A 23,824-nucleotide genomic window follows, 5' to 3' on the forward strand; every position below is an offset into this window, starting at 1 on the left:
TGAAAATACACAGCATTTGTTCTCATGGAGTTTATGTTGTAGGCATAAATAATGAGGAAGACAATTCCAGAGGGAAGAAAAGTTACAAAGAAAATAATGGGGAAATGGGGAACAGTAGGTGACTTGGGGGCCAGAGGGAAACATGGAAGTCCTCTCCAATGAGGCAGCTTTGGGGGTAAGATGTAAAAGGCTGGAAGCCTGGGAGCCGGGTTCTGTAGGTGGGAAGCACAGCAAGTGCAAAGATCCTGGGGCAGGGATGAGCTAGGCTGTTTGAAGGTTGTTTTCAGTACAAAACGAGCTAAGGCATCCAAAGTTTTAACACAATGCCTGGCACATAGCAAGTGCTCAATAAATGTTAGTTACTGTTCCTCCTAAGGAAGGACTCCACAATATACTCAGCACACTGGATTATATTTTGGAAATAGCTCTCTTTCCTACAGTGCCAACTGACCTTTGGGTTCATCTAGCATATCCTTTATCAACTTCAGCTCCTAAGGGGAAGACTTCCCCATTCTGCAAACACCTACTGCAGAAGGAGAGGTCACGTAGTATAGTGGTTACAACACAGACCTTAGGGTCTGACTGGCCCTGTTTAAATCCCAGCTCCAACACTGAGTAGCTGTATGAACTCTGGATAAGCCATTTAACCTCTCTGAGCTCTCAGCTTCCCCACCTTTATGAGGTGAAAATAACAGTACCAGCCTAGTAAGGTTTTGAAGATTCATTGTTTTGGGGGTTTAGAACGCTGTCTATATAAGTTGCTGTTAACATTTCGCTATCTTACATATGTTTGAATCTTATACACCTGCCCTGATTAGGAAATTCCCCCGATTTTGAAAAGATATTTAGGAATATCTGGACAAGTGCCTCCAAAAGTCACGTAAATGACACCCAGGTACCTTGGTAAATATGGACAAATGAATAGAAATCCATTTGGCCCTAGACATGAGCTGTACAGCATCTTCAGAAGCTAAACCATGGATCTGCTTTGCATCTGGTTCCTTGTAAACCCACTTGGGAATGGTTCTGGGGCAGTAGGGGGTGGGGTGAGGCTGGAAAGGGAGCCTGGTCTTTTTGGTGGATTCTCTATCCTGAAACATCAAGTTACCACTTCTCCTCAGTTCAGGGTGAGATCTCACCTTCTCAGATTATGCTGCTAAATAAACAGGGGAACATTAATCCAATTCCAAAGAGGGGTCGCGTGTTTGGGTGGAACCGGAGGGTACTCTGTCCAACAAGTCTACGTGAGAGCACAGTCGGAATATCAGCTGGTCCTATTCCAACAGTGACCAGGTGAACAATTTTATGTGGCTGTTTTTATAGACACTGGGAGACACTTTTTATACTATGGCAATAAAGGCTTTGTAATTGCTGCTGACTTATTTAGGGTTGTTTTCAGTCTTTACCACATCATTAAACAATACGGCCAACCAAAATTCTACTATCAAGTTTACTGTACTAAATACAATGCGGCATCCTGGAGTGGATCCTGGAACAGAAGAGGGACATAAGTGAAGAAATATCGTGAAATCCAAACATTATCTACAGCTCAGCTAAAAATAACATACTAATGTTGATTTCTTAGTTTTGACAGGTGTACACAGTAATGGAAGATGTTCACATTAGGGGAAAGTGGGTGAGGAGTATACAGAACTCTGGGTGTTATTTTGCAACCTCTCTGTAAATATAAAAGTATTCCAAAACTAAAACTGCATTTAAAAAAAATAAAGCGTGCTGTTAACACAAACGAGTTGAGAGACGTTGATCCGAGCTCTCTCCTTGTATCCACAGTCCTCAATCCCATCACCCACTCTTAAGACGAAAGGGAGCCTATATTTACCCTGCACTCCCAGAAAGGATGGGGAGTGTCACTGGCAGGCTGTGAGGCTGGGGTGGGGGAGACAGAAGCACGTTCATAGCGCTTGAGGACAAAATGTGCCTTCAAAAGCAAACTATAATTACACAGAAGCTGAGGAGCGTTTGCGAAAAATCACTATCTCATCTGAATCTACATCCTGTTCATCAAAGAGGTCGAGGCCCTTTTGATTATCAGACTAAATATTTTTAGGCAATATCACTGAATGCCTGGAAAGAACATGAACGGCATCAGCTGAAGAAAAATCCATCTTCAGATAAAAAGGCAAGTCTTGCATATCACAGGAAAAATCTACCATAGGAAAATTATAAAGGAAAAATGGCAAAATTTCCCCACATTGAAGCTTTCCGCCCCCTTCCATTTGCCTCTACCCTAGTCCTTCCCCACTCCCTTCCTCCTAAATAGCCACTGACTTTGGATTCTCTTAGCATGTGACCAAAGCATAATGGGAAGACCAGAAAGGGGTCTAGCATTAATATTAAGATGAAGAAAGATAAATAGATGGAGAGGAGGATTCCCTTAAAGCTATGTCGAGCGGGTCACTGAATAGAGATAAAAATGACATTCAAGTTTGGGCTATCAAATTCCCGGTCAAATCCGGTCACTTGAATGTTTAGTGAAGAACACCCCAACAATGGCATGATGGGCCCCTTTTTGGTATATCACAAATGGATGCATTTTTGTTCCATTTGTTGTAATCGTAAATCTTCATAGTTCCCACAATGTCCAGAAAAGGGTTTTATATTCAATAGGTGCGTTCTCATTCTGGCACCAAGAGCTGGCCTAACTTCTCAGTTGGACTGGATTCCTTCTCTCCTAGTTCTCTGTGGGTCAAAATGGACTCTAGCAACTGCATGGCTTCTTGAACCCCTGACAACTGATAAATACCAGTCATCGAGGCCTATCCTTTCAGTGAACTCCCAAAAATCATTCCTTCTCCTGAACATGTAAATTTTCCCTATGTCTGTAATATATAAATAGCTCCTGTGAATCAATAAAAAGACAAAATCATTACAAGGAAGCCTATCATTACTACAAAGTACTGCATTAGTTACAAAATTGAACTGATTAGTGGAAATCTGTGGAAGGGCTATATGCTTATTTTCCAGATGTTCCCAAGAATTCTAGGAAATAAGGACTGGATCAACCCAGCAGCAAATTAACATCTTGTTAATGCAAGAATGCAATGTTGGAATACACCTGGAATTCCCTTCTGTAGTCTACCAGGAATGCTGTGGTATACTTCTACCCAGTAGAATATTACAAGATACATTTCTTCTAATTAGCATAAGTATCACTGATTACTGAGAGACTCAGATACAAACTAAAGGCAAGAATCATAAATAAGCCCAGTTAGTCCGTCACGAGAGACTTCTGAATTACTCAGTTCCCGGACACCCATCTCTGAGCAGTAACTTGTTTTCAGTACAACTTTAAACAAAAGTCCCTTACTGAAACAGATTCATTAATGTTCCTTGCCCTTTTGCCTGATGCAATGATGAAACGCGGGGGACTTCAATGAGTTTGTTATTCCATTTGAGTGCTGATTCAAAAATCATCCTAAAGATTGAAACTTCACATGAGAAACTTGTTAACAGTCACCTTGTATAGCCAGGGACTCAACACCATTTCAACTCTGTCTCCTCCATGATGGCATTAGCTCACGTACACCTAGGTTCAACTTATTTCCCAGTGACATCTGAAAGAGACTGTGCCTATTTCCATCAAAGCCAGAACTGGGCTCAGCAACCGCCATGTCAGAGTTGGTACAATTTACCGTATCTTTCAGGGCTGTGAGATTCAGTCATAAAACTTCCAAATGCTGATGTATTTGGCTCTAAAATGTGGCTATTTCTCATGCCATTCTATGACCGGGTTCATAAATAAATAATGTCGAATTATTTAATACAATGACACCTAAGACATTCTATTTGGTAACCCATTTTCAAACTATGTAAACGTTGACTTTACAAATATACTGCAACATTTTTCCAAGGCTATGAAAAATTATCACCATGCAGAATCAAAGAATTTCTATCACCTCTATCAAATGCCACAGATTTATTCCACCAACCATCGAGCATAAAAATTTGTGGCCAAACAGTTGAAAACGATGATTCAGCAAATAAAACACCGATGCAACTCTGCTAGTGGAGTTTCAGCCAAGGCAACCCAGCCTCTAAAATGCATGATGTTTTTAAGAGCCTCCAGCCACAACTAAATGCATCTTTTAAATTGTCTGGCTTTTGTTATTTCAAACCAAGCCCTCCACATTACTTTAATGTGGGGGTTACTTGAAAACATAATTGCTAGGAATAAACACGGTAGTACCCTATTGTCAAAAACTAAACAACCTTGCTTCCCCCCCTCCCATTAGTCAGTACATCAGCTCCATAACGTATATTGTATATAAAGACCTTTGAAAGGAAAGGAAAATTGAGGGAGCATCCTGAGATCCCCAAGTATGCTCTGTCAGCTCAAGAATACCTGTGTAGCATTTGTCCCCCTGGCAGAAAAATGGAAGGGAATTTGCTACTCTGAGTCGCATGTACACACCCCAAACCAACATAACCACAACGGAACACACCACACACAAACATGTATGTGCACGTGTGTGTGCATACACACACAGGATAGTTTGTGATTTATTTTTGCCAAACTCTATTTTGATGAAAAAGAGATCAAATTCTTCTGAACTACTATCTGTTCATGGAAAACAGTATGAAACCTAAAGATCACAACTGGTCTACCTCAAGAAGCAAATAAGCAAATGGGCCACTGGTTCACCGATTGCCCCATCAAGATGAATGAATAAAATGGGTTATTGGGCTAAGAGATCAACTATCTCAGATGAATCAACCAAGTAACCCATTGGTTAACGAGGTACCCAACCATCATGAACCAACCAAGAGGGCCATTCGTTAACAGAACCAACTGTAGGAAACCAACCAAGTGGAATCACTCTTTACCCGAGAAACAAACCAAGTGAAATCTGATGAAGCCAAACACAGCTTCATCCTGGAGAGATGAAATCAAACTTCTAACTCGCCAACAAACAAAAAAGCTCTTGATGAACCCAAACACAGACCATGAAATCTAGACATGTGATCACTGTATGGATCACCAAGTGGGGCTGGGAATGGACCGCACGACTATACTTACGAAGATTATTTATGGGGGTTCTGGTATCCATGTTTTCATAATGCTGGACATGAACCACAATGTTGAGGTCCCTCTCCATGTGGTCAGTGTTGCAGTGGCCCTGTGGCCTCATGACATCTGCAAGGGCCCTGAAAGAAGAAAGAATTTCAATCTGTTCATTCCAAACACAATGACTGGCACCTGCTGTGCTCAGAGCCCTGGGCTTATGAAGACGAGGCCCCTGACTCCATGAGCCGCCATTCTAGTTAGGGGTTGGGAGGGAGAAAAGGATGTAAGGGAGTAAAATGGTCACTGCAATTAGAGGTTACATAAGGACTTCGTGCAAAACAGTCCACATGCTCCTCACAATAGCTACATAAGAGCAGTATCACCCACCTTGCTGAGTTGTTGAGAGGATTCAGTGAAGAATCTAACATGTCTGCACCCCATAAACTTAGTCCCCCTTCATAGCTAACGCTAGATCCCACACTTCATGTAGAGCAATGGCCCACTATTAGCAATAAATAGCATTTATGGAGTACTTACCATAAGCCGGCCCCCATGCTAATCACATTACAAGCCTTAATTCAGCTAAGTAGCATACGAACACCTTCTGAGGTTTATTAGTCCTTCTTTACAGATGAGCAAACATAGGCTCAGAGAGGTAAATTAACCTACTGAAGGTCACACAGCCAGTTGGACAGGGCTGAGCCAGAGCCTACGCACAGCTCGGTATCCTGCGTGAATTGGGTTTCCTGCAGCTAGGGCGGATATGGTGTGATCCAGCCACGCCCCTTGTTGGTGCCCCTCTTGATCAGTAGCTGGGATGAAGGGAAAGCATACAACCCAAGTCACCTACTGTGTTTTGGGCCTTTCCCGTTTATCATCATGTTTAATCTCGCTGACGCTTACCCAAGGGTTGATATTTTTTACTATTATTCAACAAATAAGAAAACAAGGTGAGAGGTGTTAAGGGACTGTATTAGTTTCCTGGGCTGCTATAACAATGTACCACAGACTAGGTGGCTTCAAACCACACAAATTATGGGCTCACAGCTCTGGAGGCCAGAAATCCAAAGTCAAGATATTGGCAGGGCCACACCCCTTCGGAAACCTACAGGGGGCCTCCTCCCTTGACACTTCCTGGCTTCTGCTGGTTGCTAGAAATCTCCACCTTCCCCTGGTGGGTCTCCCACCGTCTCTGTCTTTTAAGGACACCAGTCATACTGGGTTAGAGGCCCACCCTGCTCCAGGATAACCTTGTCCTAAATCACGACATCTGCAACGATCCTATGTCTAAATCAAGTCACATTCCCAGGACCACAAGACCAGGACTTTAAAAAAGACTTGTTTTAATGGGGCGGGGGGCGGGGGGGAGGGGGGGCAGGGCTGGCACCCAATTCAACCAGAACAGTGACCTTCACAATTAGACGTAAACTTAGCCAAGCAGCTCAATGTTTGCACGCAGAACAGAACAGAGATAGCTGTCAAAGAGACATCACTCCTGAGGTCAGACCTCACCAACACATTCACTCTACCGGCTCTCCATTGTATCTTTGTTTAGATAGGATTATCCTGCAACGGTATAGACCGTTGCAGATATCATTGCACAGCTGTGTATCTTTGACATGAGCAGTGTTTTTGCCATAAACCTCATGGTTTCTTTCTCTTTGCACAATCTGAGAGCTATAGCCCTATTGCAAAATGTGAATCTCCTTCATGCTGTGGTTTCACGGTGAAGTGGCAGAGCATCAGCCCTGCTTATCCATTTCCCTGGTTAGGGGAACCTGGATGGTCAGTGACACCCACCCCCCGCCTCCGTACACAACCCTGCAGTAAGCATCCTCACCCGTGCCTCCTCTCCAGGGTCCACTCCCACAAGCAATACTGCCATGATCTCAGATCCATCAGGATGCTCTTAACAAACCAGAACCCTCTGAATCCCCATCAAGGGAGAAAGAGAAGCAAGGTGAGCTCTTTGAGTGAGGCCCACACATACCACTTCTGAACTCAACAGGCCCCGTCTGCGGGCTGAAATTTACCCCCCCCCCCCCCCCCCCCAGAGCATCGATTCTCAGATAGTGGTCTGCCAACCAAGAGCAATAGCCTCCCCCGGAGCACGTGTTAAAATGCAAATTTTCAGAACCACCCAGACTCACTGACTCAGAAACTCCAGAGCCCAGGCCACCTGCGTTTTCTGCTGCACATTCAAGTCTGAGACTCTGTTAGGGTAACAGCGGCCCCGAGCTTGGGGGAGTGGCTGCTCATGGGGCAATGAGATAATGGAGAACTACAGGCGGCAAGAGGTGTCAGATGTGAGATACGGGGAACACAGCAAGAGTCCCGTGTGAATTAGAGGAAAAGATTGAGTCCTCCAGGAGACAAGAGAATAGCAACTGCTCCCATTCATTCATTCGTTCATTCACTCAACAAACATCTATTGCCTACTCTGTGCCAGGCACGATTTAAGACTCTGGGAACACAGCAATATGCAAGATGAACAAGACCACTGCCTGCTTGGAGCTTATATTCTAGTGGACAGGATAAGAAATATGCATGTTAAATAAGTCAACAAGAGCTGTGAAACTTAAATACACAAAAGTGTAACAGGATCAAGAGACACCGGTGCATAGCAGCGTTATTCCAAACAGCCCAAAAGCGGAAAACCACCCAAATAAACGAATGAATGGATAACCAAAATATGTGATATGAGCTGGAGTATGACTCAGCCATGAAAAGCAATAAGGTATTGACGCCTGGTACAACGTGAATGGAACCTAGAAACCTGATCCTCTGCAAAAAAAGCCAGACCCAAAAAGCCACAGAATGGATGACTCTATTTATATGAAATGTTCAGAAGAGGCAAATCCATAGAGATAGAAAGTAGATGAGTGGAGATGGCCAGGGGCTAGAGAGAGGGAGGACTGGGGACTGGCTGTTGCATTAATGTATACGGACTTTCGATAATGAAAAGGTTCTGGGATCAGAGCGGTGATGGTGGTTCAACTCTGTGACTATGCCAAAAATCACTGAATCGCAGACTTTCTAAAAATTCTAAATAAACAGAGAAAGAGAGATAAAGGTGATCTGGAAAAGCTTTCCTGAGGAGGAGACATTTGAGTTGAGCCCTGAATGGTGAGAAGGTGGTCACATAAAGATGATGGAAAGAACCTTCCTGGCAGAGGGAACAGTGAGTGCAAAGGCCCTGAGGCAGGAAAGAGATCAAACATTTGAGGTGCAAGAAAGAAGGCCAATGAAGCTGGAAGATGGCCAAGAAGGAAGGGAGCATTCAAAGTGAGGATTAACCTACCCATTTTATGGAGCAAAAAGCTGCTCAAGTTAACCCAGCTCATCAGTGCAGGGACCAAGATACAAACCTGAGTGTCCCTAACATCAGAGCTCGGCCTCCTTCCCCGCTATGTGCTGTAAGCCGTTTCTGAAACTCAACAGGGCTACGGGAAAGGAACGTTTGAGGCAAAGGGCACATGCCCTCTAACTCTAATTTGCCTTTTTCCCTTCTAAACAGGTTCTTCATCATGAGCTTCAAGAGATCTGTGAACCCCTTTGGAATTGAATGGAAATTTTGTGCCCATAGAACAAGAAGCCATAGCTTTCCCCAGATTCTCTAAGGAGTCCCCCCCCCCAAAAAAAAAATTCAAAAGTATTCAGGCTTTCAAGAGGTTAGCAGAGTAATTTATCAGGACAAGCTACCACGAACTTGGTCGGCACTGCTTTCTACAGATACCCTGGGCTTCTCCTGAGTGCTGAAATTCTTGAAAATCCACCGCAGAAGCCAAGGCTGCTTTTCCCCCAAGGCAGCCCCTCGTAGAGTGTGCAGTGGAAATGACAGGTTCCTAAGAGGCCTCCATATCCCGGAAAAGCAGTCTGCAAGGTATGGTCTGCTTCCTCCAGGGACCACATAAAATGATTTGGCATCAGGAAAGGAAATCTGAGAACTTGTGTGTGTGGTCTTTAGTGGTTCAAGGAAGAAGTCAATGTAATGTTGTGTATGGATGCTGGAGCCCACCCTTGAAAAGCCCATGTCGGACAGTGAGAATCAGGAACCTCAGGCCCAGGAGGGCGACTGGTAACAGCACCATCATTGGGGTGCATTGCCTATACTGCAGCTCTGTGCACCCCGAAAGGGGCTATGCAGATAAATTACCTATCTATGAGTAGGCTAACCATCACCGAGCAGGCATGTGGCTTAAAAATGCCCCCCACCACAAAACCACAGCCTGAAGATAATACTAACAGAGCAAACCCAAGAACACAATAGAGTCAACTCTCCCCCTCTCTGCAACAGCTAGCTTGTCGCAAGGTTAAAAACAAAGATTGTCTATTCAGATCAAAGCAAAGTCAGCCAAAAACAATCAAAACTCTCATGAGAAATATTCAAAAAATGGATTGCTTGTTAATGATGAGCTTCCTCAACCTTTGAGATATTCGCTGATGGTTGCATGACATCATCATGCTTAGCAACACATTTTAAGGTATTTATTGTACCTTCAGCTCAGTTTGAAATTTGTTTTCATATATGCTTTATCATGCTCCTAAAAGCTGTTCACGGGTATGAGCACATACTTATTAGTAAAACAAATGGGCATGTATTAGGGCACGTACTAAAAAACATAACACGTGTACAAAAGATACAATAAATAAATAAAGGGGAAGAACCAACTATGTGCTGTAAGCCAAACAAATTCATGGGATTTGTCATCTATTTATGGCAAACAGTTTGGGTGCTTCTCAAACAAAGTGCATTCATGTTACCTAGGGGTCTTATTAAAACGCAGATTTGGGTGGCTCAGTCGGTTAAGCATCTGCCTTCGGCTCAGGTCATGATCCCAGGGTCCTGGGATCGAGCCCCGCATGGGGCTCCCTGCTCGGCAGGGAGGCTGATTTTTCCTCTGCCTGCCTCTCCCCCTGCTTGTGTGCTCTTTCTCTCTCTCAAATAAATAAAATCTTCTTTAAAAATGCAGAGATTCAGTTTCAGCAAGTCTGAGGCAAGGCTAGAGATCCTTCTGCTCAAGCTCCCAGGTAATGAAAATGTCGTTGCTCTACATCAGACTCTGAGTAGCAAGATCCTAAAAGTACTACGACTGTCAATTTCTAGTGTCAACTTGACTGGGCCACAAGGTGCCCAAATATTTGGTCGAAAGCCATTCTGGATGTGTCTGAGAATGTGCTTTTGGAGAAGATGCACGTTTACATCAAGAGACTAAGTAAAGCAGATTGCCCTCCACCGTGTGGGTGGGCCTTGTCTAATCAGCTGAAGGCCTGAATAGACCAAAAGGCTGACCCTCGCCTGAGTAAAAGGGAATTTTCCTGCTGGACAGCCTTCAAACTGGGATGTCAGTTCTGCAGATTTCAGAGTCGTTAAGGGCAAGTCCACATAATGTCTCTCTTCCTTGATATCCCTTCACCCAGTTCAGAACAATTACGTGGAAACACTGCCATTTTTGAAGTCAGATGATTGAATACTAGCAATTTTATAAGGTTCAATTTAGTGTCCATTTTCTTCTAGATGTACTTATGTGTTATTTGTCTTGAGCCATTTGACTGTTGGCTCTGTGAGTGCGGGAATTGTGTCTGTACAATAAATACCTATTACACGACTATGTGAAAGAGTGAATAAATAAAAGAAGAGATACTTTCTTATGTAAACCAGGATGTCAGAAAGTAGAACTCCTCTGTGCCAGATACTGTCCTGGGTGCTGAGGATACAACAGCAGAAGAGACTTTAGTGTCCCTGCACTCCTTCCTGTGGACAGTAATGCAAGGAGAGAGATAATAAACTAGCAAACCAGTAAATGAGTAAGTTAATTTTAGGCTATAATGTGAAATGAAGCCAAAAACACCAAGCGATGGGCGGAGGGGCGGGGGCAGTGGTAACTGAGCCTGGGTGGTCAGGGACGGCTTCTCAGAGAAGGTGATATTTGAGCTAAGACCTGAATAGTAAGAGCCAGCATGTGAGGTCTGATGGAGGAGAAGAATTTGAGCCAAGCCAACACAACAGTTCCAAGGTAGCAATGAGCTTGGTACATTTGAGGAACAAAAAGAGAAGGCTGTGTCCCTTTACTTTCCAATTATAGTGAGCAAATAAAAGACCCCAACATTTCCAAACAGAGCTCAGAGTCCCCGCATCTTGCTTCAAAGCTTCCAGGAGTCCCAAGGTCTGAACTATGTTCTGACATTTAAACACTTGAATAGGATTCCTGAGCATTTCCTCTCCTATCAGAAACATCTTTTATTCTTTAGAATGCAAGGGCAATGGGCAGGAGGTAACTTTCTGGAGTGGTGGTGATACAGGTGTAGATGAAGCTCATCCAAGTGCACTTTGCCTTTTATGGTGTACATTATACCCCAATGAAGGTGACTTCTAAAATGCAAGGACTCAGGGGCACCTGGGTGGCCGACATTGTCAGTTCAGGTCATGATCTCAAGGTCGTGAGATCGAGCCCCACGTGTTGGGCTTCATGCTGGGCTTGGAGTCTGCTTAAGAGTCTCTCCCTCTCCCTCAGCCCCTCTCCCTGCGTGCTCTCTAAATAAATTAAAATAAAATAAAATGCAGTACTCAATGCCCAAAGAGAAGCAAACATATTTTGCAAGGAAGAAGAATTTATAAAGACTTTTCCATGGCCAACAGGATATGCATGCAAGGGATTCTCTAACCTGGGGAGCTGGTCGAAGCCACAGGATAAGCACAGACGTGCAGCAAGAGGGGAAAGCTGGAAAAAGAGAGAAAAGGCAAGAGAAGGAAGGACATGTATCACTTGATGCTATTTCTTTGCAAGGGACTCCAACTCTTGCGAAGCATGTTTGAAAAACACACAGGACACTGGGCTATCTAATGTGCCACTTGGATTTCTGATTCTGTTTGAAGGTGGGCAAGATAATGACATGTGTTCCCTATTGGTTTCGAGTGTACAGAGCTTCAAACATGCGTTCCTGCCCCCAAGGTCATTTCATCAATGCCTTCTCCAAGAGGGCTGGCCCTGCCAGGGGCAGATGCAGAAAACATCCCTGGTCTTGATCTTACAGTGGCTCCTTGAACTGGCCCCACCGCACATGTTGCCATTTGCAAAGCATCAAGCACTTCTTTGTGATCTGAGACAGCAGCAGATGTCCTGCATGTGTCCACTCAAAGGCAGTGCGGCCTAGTGGTCAGGGACCTGTGCTCTGGCCCCGGACTGATTGGGTTTGAAGTCTGACTCCTCCACTCCCCGGGGGGGCTTGTTCATCCTCATGGAAAGTAATCTGTGCCTCTTAAAAGGCAGACTGTCCTAAGGCTTGCCTCACTGGGGAAGGACCTAAAATTACGTGAGAATGTACACACAAGCTCACCGCCGAGGGTACTTCAGCATCACCGAGGCCAAAACTTTGCAAGGCATTTAATGTGGTAATCCATGGGTCTTCTCTCTTATTCTGAACCTGCCCCTCCTCCTGCTAAGTCTGGAGTTGGGAGACCTGACCAATGTCACACAGCTAAAAAGATGTAGCAGAGCAAGGGCTAGGTACTGAGTTCCAGAATACAGCATTTACCCCTTCGGCAGAAACGGGACAGGAAATTCTAATAATAAGTCACTAAGCAGTGACCATAAAGAGGTCCTGCCTGTGCTAAGAGCTTCGCAAGCCCAGTCTCAGCGAAATCTCACACAAGCCTATGACACAAGGATCATTGTTATCTCGTCTTACAGACAAGAAGAATCTAAAACTCAGAGAGATGAAGTCACTTTCCCAAGGTCACATAGCTATTAAGTGGCCAAGCCGGATTGAATCTCAGGCCATATGACTTGAGCCCCTGCTGCTAAGGTCGGCCTGACAGAGTTTCTAGGGACTGCAGGTAACAGCGCTAGGTGAACTGCATGCGGGTGGAGACCCAGGGGGACCTGCAAGCTTCCTAAGAGGGAAGTCACCTCTCAAAGGCAACCAACAACTTCCATGGGAAAATGAAGGTCCAGTGCTGTCGGATCTGCCAATTTCTCAAGAGAAGTCAGAAATCTGGTTATCTGCGTGAAAACGCCCAGCTTTTAAACACTGGCAATTGGTTCCTAAGTTGGTTTTAAAACACGATATATAATAGGGATTAAAGAAATTTCACATCCAGATGCAGTGAGCCTTGACTGGATCCCAGTTTGAAACCCCAAGCTCTGGAAGACATTTTTTGGCATGACTGGGAACATTTTAATATGATTGGGTATCTGACGATATGATGGAATTTCCATCCTTCATCTGGGGTGTGATACTGGAATTGCGTTGTTTTGTGGGAGAACATCCTTGTTCTCAGGAGATCCACGCTGAAGTATGTAAGGATGAAGTGTCATGTCTGCAACTGATTTTCGAAGGCTTCAGCCAAAAAACAAAGGAAAAAAGGAGGGAATGAAAGAGGAAGAAAGGGAGAGAGAAAATGAAAATATGGAGAGTACTATAAAGCAAATATGACAAAATTAATGTCATATTTGAACTAATGATTGTTCAATCTAGATTAGTAGTTCTCAGTGAGGGCTGATTCTACCCCCTTGATGACATGTGGCTATGGCTAAGGACTTTTATTTTTTTTACAGTCACAGCTGGGTTGCGGAGCGGGTACTACTGGTACCTAGTGGGTAGAGTCCAAGGATGCTGGCAAACACCCTTCACTGCACAGGACAGCCCCCCACCACCAAGAACGAGCTGGCCCCAAATGTTGGTGGTGCCAGGGTAAGAAACCTCAGAGACTATTCTGGAGTTCGTTCTTATTAGTCTTTCAAGTTTTCTGGTTTTATTTTTGGGTTTTTTTTTTTTTTGGTATGTTAAAAATTTTTAAAAAAAAAAAAAAAAAAAAGAGAAACTTAAAAATAAAATTAAGAATGCATCAATAGCAATACCTTGCAGACCAAACAAAACATGTCTGTGTGGTTTGATAACCACAGCTGGCCACCATTTGCAGTCTGTTCTTCCAATAAATAGTGGCTGGATGTCATGTTGCTATAGTTGGTGGTGTGTCTGGGAAGCTCTTACAATAGCGTGGGCAAGACCCCCACAGCTCTGAGAATTACTGACTTTCTCCTGCTTCTAGTCCCAATCAGCCCAGAAGGAGGTCAGGTCACATGCCCAGGGCTCTGAGCCCGAAAACTGACATCATTGAGGCCTCTCCTGGGATCACACGCGTGCACAGGGTCACAGGAGCATTTGGGGACATGGGGACAGCAAGGGGCTGTAAGTCTTTGAAGGGAGGCTGCGGTCAGACGAAATGAGAACGAGCCCCTCAGCTCCGTAACCCTCACAGCCCAAGACAACATAAATTAAGAGGCTGTAGCCAGCACAGCAGTTTCACCTGGAAGCCACCTTAGACCCTCTCTGAGGCCAAGTTCAGGTGTGCCGCCCCCACCCAACTCACCCTTCAGCCCCTCCAGCCAACAGCTAATGAGCTCGGGCTGTGTCTGGGACTCCAAATGATTCACTGCCTCAACAGGGCAAGATGCATCTGGAGGGTCCTTGGGGCAGCCCCCAGCATCACAAATGCACAGAGAGCCCTATACGTGCAGGCAACACAAAACAGAAAGCAAGTAAGAGAGTCGCACTGGATTAATTCCTCCACCCCCAACCCTGTAAGATAGTCCCAAACTCAAGAACAGTCTTTGTTAAAGCTGAGGCCACTTTTTAGGGGCCATTCAGGGAGGCTGTTAACACATGAGGATTTCTAGGGCTCATCCCAGACCTACATTGATCTGGAATCTCTCCAGACAGAACCATGAGAATGTGCATTTTGCATTTTTAGGAAGGGGCCCCCACCCCCCAGTGCTCGCTGAAACTGAAAACACAGTTGAAACCAGGGGGCTGAGGATTCGCAGTTTCCTGTGTGACCTTGGGCCAGCCACCCAAACTGAGCCAGGATTTTCTCCTCTATAAATGGGAATTAACAACACCTGTCTCATAGTTGGGAGCACTAAATAAGAGGTTTACACGCACATGCACTCACACGCACACACTTGTGTGTGCACGCGCACACCCTAGTACGGTGCCTGGCAAATGTTAGTTCCTTTTCCTTAATAGTGATTGGCCACACACTGGAAAGCCTAGAGAGCTTTACAAAAGTACACAGGCTGCACGCAGCCCTAGAGATTCTGATCTAAATTGTCTAGGGTGGGGCCCCTTAGCAACAGGATTTTTTTAAAAAGCATTCCAGGGGATCTGAAATAGCAGCCAGGGTTGAAACCATACCCTGGAAACTGCCAATAAAAATCAACTATTCTTGGGGGCACCTGGGTGGCTCTGACGGTTGAGCCTCCAACTCGATCTCAGCTCAGGTCTTGATCTCAGGGTGGTGAGTTCAAGCCCCGGGATGGGCTCCACTCTGGGCGTGGGGAGGGGGGGCGGTTCAACTGTTCTTTCTCTTCAAGAGAATGCACTTCCACTGCATTCTGGAATTCCCAAAATGTGTACAGAGGAGAAGCCATGTTGAGGCTTTTACCAGAGGACTGGGTGTCCACAGATTCCACCCCAAGCAGCCCTTTCCAGGTACCTGCAGAAGTGGCTGCAACCCGCTAGGCTGGGCGATTCTTTTTCTCCTGACAGAGCTGCAAGGGGGCAGGACAGGAAGTTGAGTCCCTGCTGGGCCCTCAGGTCTGCGGTGAAGTGCTGTCTCCACAGGAATACCCAGATCAAAGAGAGCCTGAAGCTAGCACCACCTTCTCCCACAGACGTCCAAAGAGAGCCACCCACCCTTAGCTCGACACCCACCTTCTCGCCTCTCTACTCCCGGCCTCCCTACCCTCCCCCACCCCCCCATCAAACACCCAGGAGGGCTCCTTTAAGCGCTGGTTTGCAAGGAAAAGGCTCAGTGGGTATTTCGGCAGAGGAATTAACCCGAATCTGCAAGGCAGCCTGCCTATCCCTGGGTGACTCTCTCCCTACACCAAGGCGACACCCGCCGCCTGCCGCAGTCCTGCCTCGGCACTCCCTCACCTTAACACAGACCCCAGGAAACTACAGGGACTGGCGGGGGACTGCGGGGACGCGAAGCACCCGCCGCTGGGGCTGGAGACCGGGCATCTTGGGGTTGCGGGAGGTGGGCGGGGCCAGCGTGTTACTCTTGTAGTTGGTCAGGGTTTCTTGAATACCCTCGAAGCTTACTTTGTGCCCCAAGACCCCAACATCCATCCACGCCTCCCTGCTGACCCGAACCAAGAGGAACTTCTTCACCTCTGCCCCCAAATCCCTCCCCACTGGGGGGGAAAAAAAAGTCATCGGATACTCTGCGTATAAATAGAAAATAATTACTAGTGAGGTGGTAAGGTTCCTTCGCCTATTTTTGGTGGGTCTCTTTGTTCAGATTTTTTAGGCAGGCGCACGGAGCGCGTGCATCCACACGCGCACACATGGGCCCCCGCCGGAGGTGTGGGGAGGGTGTGTGTCGGTGTGTAGGGGGTGGGACACATGGCGACCCCGTTGCCCACACTCGGAAAGAAGATCGAGCTTGCGCCCAGCCCTCCAGCTGTTGGAAGACTTTCTGTCGCTCTTCAACCCCGCCCGCCCAAACCTCACGCCAACCCTGGCCTCTGTCGGGTCTGGGGGCTGCGTCCCCGTGGCGGTGTCCTCCGCCTCCAAAGTTGTGCGAATCAATTTAGACACTTTTTAAAAAAGCAAAAGGCAAATAGCTCCATTAATCCCCAAATGCCTTCTCCCATCTGCTGCGACTTGCTCGCGCTGGGACTTGCATAATGAATAAGGCAACCGGGAAAGTTGACGAATCAGGGTGTTGGGGGGCGGCGGGGGGAGGGGGTTGGTGAGCCGGGCTCCGGCCCTTGTAGTCCACGCTAACCCCGGCAAGGGGCTCAGCGCGCAGCTGAGGCCGCGGCCCCCAACAAGGAGAGGTGGTGACGGGAGAAACGGGTGAGGGTTTTGGGCGGGGGGAGGCAACCGAGGTCCCAACTGCAGGGACCTGGCAGCTCAGGGAGAGCGAGGCGGCCGCTCCAGGCAAGGCTTTTGTTCTCGCCCTCCCCTCTCTTTCCACCTCCCTCGCCTCTTTTTCGCGAGCCGTACGAGTTGCAGGCGGCACACACACCTTCCCTCCCTCACACACGCGCGCGCGGGCTAACACACGCCTCCCTTCCCTCTCGAGCTCGCCTGCTCTGTTTACCTAGAGGCTAGGATGCGGAATCCGAGCGGGGGACCCCTCCCCAAAACCCAAGACTTCGGGGCCACAGGCTCCCGGGCTGTGTGTCTCAGATCCGCTTCAATCCTAAGCGGGAGGGGGCGGCGAGAGGGTGAAGGGGGCAGAGACCCCCCCGACACACACACATACACACGCGCAAATCCACACCTGTGCGCAGCCCAGCGCCCCCTCTCCGCGCTCCCAGCCGAAGTTGGCTTTCCCGGGCGACCTCCCCCAGCGGAAACGCGGGGGATGGGGGGGGAGTGCCAACGCCGGGGAAAAGGTGAAGAGGGAAGAGCAGGGAGAGCGGCGCCCGGAGGGGAGGCGGAGGGGGGAGGCAGCCCACCTGGACATGTGTTCCCTTTGGGGCCGGTGCGCTTTCTCCAGCCCCAGCTTGGTGAAGATGCCTACAAGCACCATGACGGCCACCACCCCGCAGATGATGTAAACGATCAGGTTGGTCTTGTCCTTGGTGGGGTCGTGCAGGGGGTCGTCCTTGCGCGCGGGGGGCTTGCCGGTGTTGAGCCACAGCGGAGTGTCGTAGTTGGTGCAGGTGCTCTGGTTCAGTCGCCGCTTCTTAAACGTGCAGCAGAACCGGAAGCCACAAGTCCCGCAGCAGAAGATGAAGTCGCCCGAGCTGCAGTTGAACGGCGGGTCCCACTGGCCCATGACATCGAAGTAGCCCCTGCAGAAGTCCGGCGTGGGCGCCCGGGTCGGCGGAGCGTCCGAGACCCCCGCGCCCTCGCCGGCCTCTCCGGAGGCGGCCCCGGAGCGGTTGCCCCCCGCCAGCACTACCACGCCGCCCAGCTGCGCCAGCTGCCCGTGCCCCGCTCGCTCCTGCGCCCGGCACACGCGGGCGCACAGCTCGGTGAGAAAGCAGCCGAGGAGCAGCCGGAGAACGCGGCGCATCGTGTCTCCCAGCCCGGGCTCGGCCGCTCGGCCGCCGCTGGAGCCGCTGCAGCCGCCTCTCGAGGCGCGGCCGAAGCTGCCGAGGCTGCTGCCGGGGGCTGCGAGCCGCCGCGGGCCGCACATGCAGGGAGCGGCGCGGGGCGCTCGGTGGTCGGCGGCCACTGCGCTCGGCTCAGCCCGCGTTCGCCTCCAGCGCGCCGCGCGCCGAGGGGCCGGCCGGGGAGGAGCGCGCCTGGCCGGGAGGGGGGAGGATGAGCGGGGGCAAGCGCCGGGTGCAGGTCCGGCCGGCTACTGGGAGAGGCGGGGGCTGGCGAGCAGGGGAGAGTCGATCTGTTCGCGCTTCCCCTCCGCCGGCGGCTCCGGACTAGCCGCCCCGCGCCCGCTCGCAGGATCCTTCTCACCTCTCCAGCTCGCCAAGTGCGCTGGAGAGAGCGAAGCAACACTTGTGGAATGAAGGGAGGGCAGGAGGGAAGGGGGAGGGGAGGAGGGCGGGCAGAGGAGGGGGGTGGAACGGGCGCGAGCTCGAGAGGGGCGGGGGCGCGGAAGAGGTGACTCGGGCGGGCGGGAGCGAGTTGGGGGGCGTGCAGAGCTGAGCTAGGCTGGCGGGCGGGGAGGAGGGAGCTTCTTCGGCAGCCGCCAGGGCTGAAGGCACCGCTCGGGTTTCCCGGCAGGTGGAGGACCGCTGCGGGACCTCCCGCGCCCTCTCTGGGCGGGAGGCGCGGCTCAGACCTGTTCTGGGTGCAGAGGCGGCTCCGCCCGTGGCTTTTTCAGGCGTGCGTGCGCAGGAGCTGCGGCTCGAAAATGCCCTCCAGGGAAAGGGTGACTCGGAGGGGATAAGGACAGACTAAGTGGCTTCCACTCCAAGGCAGACGGGGGCACAGTCTGATCAGGCTCGCCCTTTCCAGGTGCACCGGACCACCTCGCCCTTCCCCCGACTGCGCCCTCTAGCCAGGCGCGCCTCCCGGATGGTTCAACTCCCTGGGAGGAGCCGAGGACCAAGGCTGAGCTGAGAAGGCGGGGTGGCAAGCAACTGGGCCCGGGTTAGGCACCCCCGGGAGAGGGCCGTGGGACGAACTATAGTCAAAGAAGCGCAGGGGGTAGGGAGGGGGCAGCAGACAAGGCCAAGACAGTGGCACGTCCCACGTCCCGGAATGTCTTTCCTTGGGACTCTCCTAGGCCCCTGGACCTGCCACTTTCTGTCCCTCTACGACCTCGCAGCGTTCCCTGCGTTCCACAGGAGGGCACACCGCGGCGCCGCCTCTGCGCGCCCAGATCTGGTGCAGCGCAAGGCCTGGGCGCCCAGCCTCAGCCACCCTCCCGCACCTGGAGCCCGCGCGTGGGTCTCCGAAGCCGGCTAGCCCCTGTGCTCACCGAACCCCCTCCCCACCCCCCAGACATCCTCACCCAGTGCTGCGGAGTCCGGCCTTGGGCCCTCGCCTTCCAGCCTCCGGTCGCGTGTCAGCAATTTCCAAATCGGCCTTTTCCACTCAGCCGATTCCAGTCATCCGTCGGCCCTCTCCCATTTCTCCCACTTCTTCTTCCCTCTGCTTGAATTTGACTCCAGTAGCCCCCAAAACGGGATGTGCACCAAAGCTGCTACACCGAATTTAGATCTCCACACGCCCCTGCGTTTTGTTTTTAATTGCATTAACTAAGTATACACTTTGCAGTCGGCTAGGCGATTTGCAGGGAAATGATGTCTCCACCACAATCCCCTCCATAGGGCTGCAGTCGGGGGCTTCTCCGGGCGTTTTCAAAGCCCCAAAATGTTGGGCCACAAACAAAATGACATCCTGGGTCCCCTTAATTGAAAAAGCATGGAGCGTGGGTGTTGGACTCTACTGCAAGTTTTCTCAGGATGAGAAGGAGTTTGGATAATTGTGCCTTCTCTTTGATGAATGTCACCTGTCTTCCCAAAGACGAGCCAAGAATGACCCTGTTCTAGCAAAAACACCAGGCCAACACTGATGGAGCATATCCAGGAGTATACCAGCCCTAGAAGATTCATTGAATTGCGGGCTGTATTTTGTCCCAAACCCACCTGGACAAGGTATGAAATTGTTTAGTCTAAATTCATCAGCTCCATCATAACGGGATCCCCAAAATAGGATAGTGTGGCGCGTCTGTCGACCCACACCCACCACCACTGTGTGAGTCTCTACAAACACAAGCATTGGTGTGTGAGAGCTAATGATAGCTGACATTTATTCAGTGCTTGCAACATGCCCACTAAGCTTGTCTTTTCTAAAATCACCTCCTCACAGATGCTTAGAGCAGTGCCTAGCATCTAGCAGACAATCTGGGAATATTTGCTAAAACATTTGAGGGACTGATCTCATTTAACTCTATCTGCTAGATAATATAACCAGGCCCACACAACAGAGGAAGAGACTGAGGCCCAAAGCAATTAAACCAGTTTCCCATAGTAGCACAGGGGGGAAGTGCCTCCCTTGGCTTTTGACCCAAGAAATTTGACTCCTGAGCCTGTGTTCTAACCACTGCAGGTAGTGCCTTCCTAAAATAGGCCTCCAGACTCCCTATCCACCTGATGTTATATGTTTGGTTTGTCTCCCCACATTGAAATGGTAAACTCCAGGGCAGAAAGAGGCCTTGACTCCTGCAGTCTCCCAGCACCTACAGCAGCGTTGGATGTGAGAAGCACTCAAAAACTATTTACAGTCGGCTTTGATTAACTTGTTAAGATCTTTAACGCAAGACCCTTGGTGTTAACCCAAGAGAGGAAAGGGACAGACAATGGAGTTTCTGCTGTGGGGACCTTGCAGAGGGGTTGGGATATTTCTATGCACTAAATTAGAATCCGGGAGGGCTACTCCAGCAGGCTTGCCAAGGTCCAGGAAGCTGAGGCTCAGAGAGGTTAAAGGGCTTTGTCCAAGGTCAAGTGGCCAGCAAATGGGAAAGCCAGGGCTAGATGCAGACTGCCAGACTTCTAATCTCTGCTTTCTTGCCTTCCCACCCCGCTGCACCCCACTGAGGTACCTCGCAGCCAGCATCAGGGCTGGGAGCTTAAGGCAACAACCTGATAGCAGAGTAGGTCACAGACTCCTTCCCCCAAGAGCTGGGGGTTTTCAGACACTTCTAAATTTAATGGGAAAAAAGAAAAAAAAATCTTAGCGAAAAGAGACAAAATCTAGACAGAAAAGTCCATTTTAGAATCTGCCTCCAATCTCCATAAAGTATTGCCTGTCACCAGGACATCTGAGTCCGGTCCTCAGAGGAGCCGCACTCTGGCCGCGCTTCCCGGCTTTAATTAACAGAGACTGCCCCCTGTTTGTGACAAGGAGAGTGCAGGGATCCTGCTTGGGAAAGAAGCCGACCTGATCTTACCCCCTCATGGCTTATTTGCCAGATCCCAAACCTTAAGCCTGCTATTGCCCCCCCACCGCCCCCTGCCCTGAATTTCACCCAAACCAAATTCCCTTGCTGCACCTGCCTGCCAAGGCTGCCTCTGCACCTCTGGAATATTGTCCACACCTGTTTCCCAAGCCTTTGAAAAACATGAGGGAAGAACCGTCTAGGTTCATTTTACTCTTTGAAGGAAGAAAGTCCCTTTTTTTTTAAGATTTTATTTATTTGAGAGAGAGAGAGCGAGAGCACGCATGAGGAGGGGGAGAGGGAGAAGCAGATTCCCCACTGAGCAGGGAGCCCAAGGTCATGACCTGAGCTGAAGGCAGATGCTCAACCGACTGAGCCACCCAGGCGCCCCGGAAGAAAGTCCCTTTCCTCTGGGTATGTCAACTCAATCAATAGAGTCACTACCTGCTAATAGATGTGTGGTTATTGAGAACATGCCCCCATTCAGAACACATGATTGAGAACGTATTTCTTTCAGGGCTCCTGAGGGGGAGAAGGGGTTTTATAAACTTCCTAATTGAAACACCTGGCAAGTTCATGGAAGATGAAAAATCATCAACTACCACCCCCCACCACTAGCCAAATGAATTCATGCAAATGTGTTGAAATTAAAATGCAGCTCTTAATGAAAATACTTTCTATGAAAGAGATGATGACATTATTATTTACAGTACAGGCACTTTTAATATCTAAAGAAGAATCTCGTTCTCTCTAGGCTTAATTATGTCAGATGGCAGTATGGTTTGCAACAAGACCAAAATCTGTACTCCCCAACAATTAGGGGAGGGAACAACGTTACAAAGAATGTTTACTTACCAGGACTTGCAACCAGGGTCCATCAGCAAGTCAGCAAATTAGATTATGTGTGCCGTGGCCCTCAATGGAAGTTGTTTGTTAATAAGCCATCAGATAGCTTTTAGGGTTTCAAAAAGGTTTCTTAGCAACTGTTAGCCCTGAGGAAGAAAAAAAAAAAGAGAGAGAGAGAGAGAGATGACACAGAAGCTTTTGGTTTGAAACCTAAGGAGCTACATGGGTGAAAATCGAAACTGGACCCCCCCCCAGACCAAGGTCAAGGAGAGACCAAAGAAAAGAGGCAGACCTCTCCAGAAAGGTAAGTAGGAGGGGTAATAAGCAAGGGAACTTAACAAGGCTTGTCCTGAGCCCGCCACTGACAAGGGGATCTCTGCACCTGCCCGCCAGAATCTTAAAAAGTTTCTATTATATAGAGGTTTCGATGGGGGTCAGTAGTATATGGTCCAGATGGTCCTAACAGCACTTTGCTCTCTCAAGGCCACATCCTTGAAATAGACTCCTAGTGCCAGAATAGTGGGTGGAATATACATCTGAGGACAGGGGAGGGGGAAGGAGTTTCTGCCCACCTGCAGCCCCCCAGGGGTCAGCCGGAGGTCATGTCCCCTCCATGACTTCCTCCAACAGAAGCCAAAATGGGGCTAGTCCCTTGCCATGCTCAAGCAACACCCTGATTTGATATATTTTATTCTCTTATTCTGAAAAGATAAAGGATCCCTTATGGAAGAAGTCAAGTGGGTGTGAAGTATGATTTCCCCAGACTGCAAGAGGTATGTGAGATGATTTTTGGTTTTACCCCCAAAGATTTTTTTAATAGTTTTATATTTATTTCAACGTGTAGCAGAAAAAAAATAATGGCACATCAAACACGTGGCTTCACGGCATAAATATTTAAGGTGTACATCAATTTAAAGTCAATGTAAGAAAAATAATAAATATGTTATAGTATTTATTAATGAAATATAAAGAAAATGTGAAGTGCGTGGTGTTTAGGAGACATGGGTTTTGGTATCAGGACGGGGTTTCTCAGCTTCAGCTCTACTGACATTTTAGGGTGGATCCTTCTGTGTGGTGGGGGGCTGTCCTGTGCATTGCAGGAGGCTTAGCAGGATCCCCGGGCTCTACCCACTAGATGCCAGTAGCAGCTCCCCATTGTGACAACCAAAAACCCTTGGCAAGTGGACATTGCAAAATCGACTGAGAACCAGTGATTCTTGCCTATGTTTAAATCCTGCTGCTTTCTCATCTGAGGTCTAGGACCTCAAATGAGATGTCACTTCTCTAAGCCTCAGTTTTCCCATTTTTAAGATGGGGATAAGAATGGTGTCTTTTCCCAGGAATATTAAAGACACTCCGTATCTGGTGCAGAGTGCTTAGCACAGTGAACGGAACCTTGGCAGGGCTTAGTAAAAGGTCATTCTTATTGCAGGAAGCTTGAGGGGGCCTACTGGGTGCCCTGAGTGTTGGGGAGGCAGAATGCTAAGACAAAATCCTTGCCCTCGAGGACCTCCAAATCTCCAGGGCAAGATAGAATATGCCTACTGTGCAGTCTTACAGGATCCTATGCTCAAGAGGGC

The 23,824-nt window shown here is 48.7% G+C and overlaps 1 protein-coding gene across 2 annotated transcripts in view; it reads right to left on the reverse strand.

Annotated features, from left to right (window-relative positions):
* The window catches only part of SHISA9 (shisa family member 9), a 285,510-nt gene extending 267,054 nt beyond the window's left edge, over nucleotides 1-18,456 (reverse strand). For both annotated transcript variants that reach the window (XM_073899486.1, XM_025855644.2), the window contains exons 1-2: nucleotides 17,503-18,456; nucleotides 5,039-5,166 (exon numbers count right to left, since the gene is read on the reverse strand). In XM_073899486.1, coding sequence (XP_073755587.1) covers nucleotides 5,039-5,166; nucleotides 17,503-18,188 — 814 coding nt within the window. In that variant the 5' untranslated portion in view covers nucleotides 18,189-18,456. The remainder of the gene's footprint in view (nucleotides 1-5,038; nucleotides 5,167-17,502) is intronic.
* Nucleotides 18,457-23,824: the final 5,368 nt, after the last annotated feature.

The sequence above is a fragment of the Callorhinus ursinus genome, unplaced genomic scaffold, assembly GCF_003265705.2.
Source record: "Callorhinus ursinus isolate GAN/ISIS: 27379988/994484 unplaced genomic scaffold, GSC_fseal_2.0 scaffold13, whole genome shotgun sequence".
NCBI lineage: Eukaryota > Metazoa > Chordata > Mammalia > Carnivora > Otariidae > Callorhinus > Callorhinus ursinus.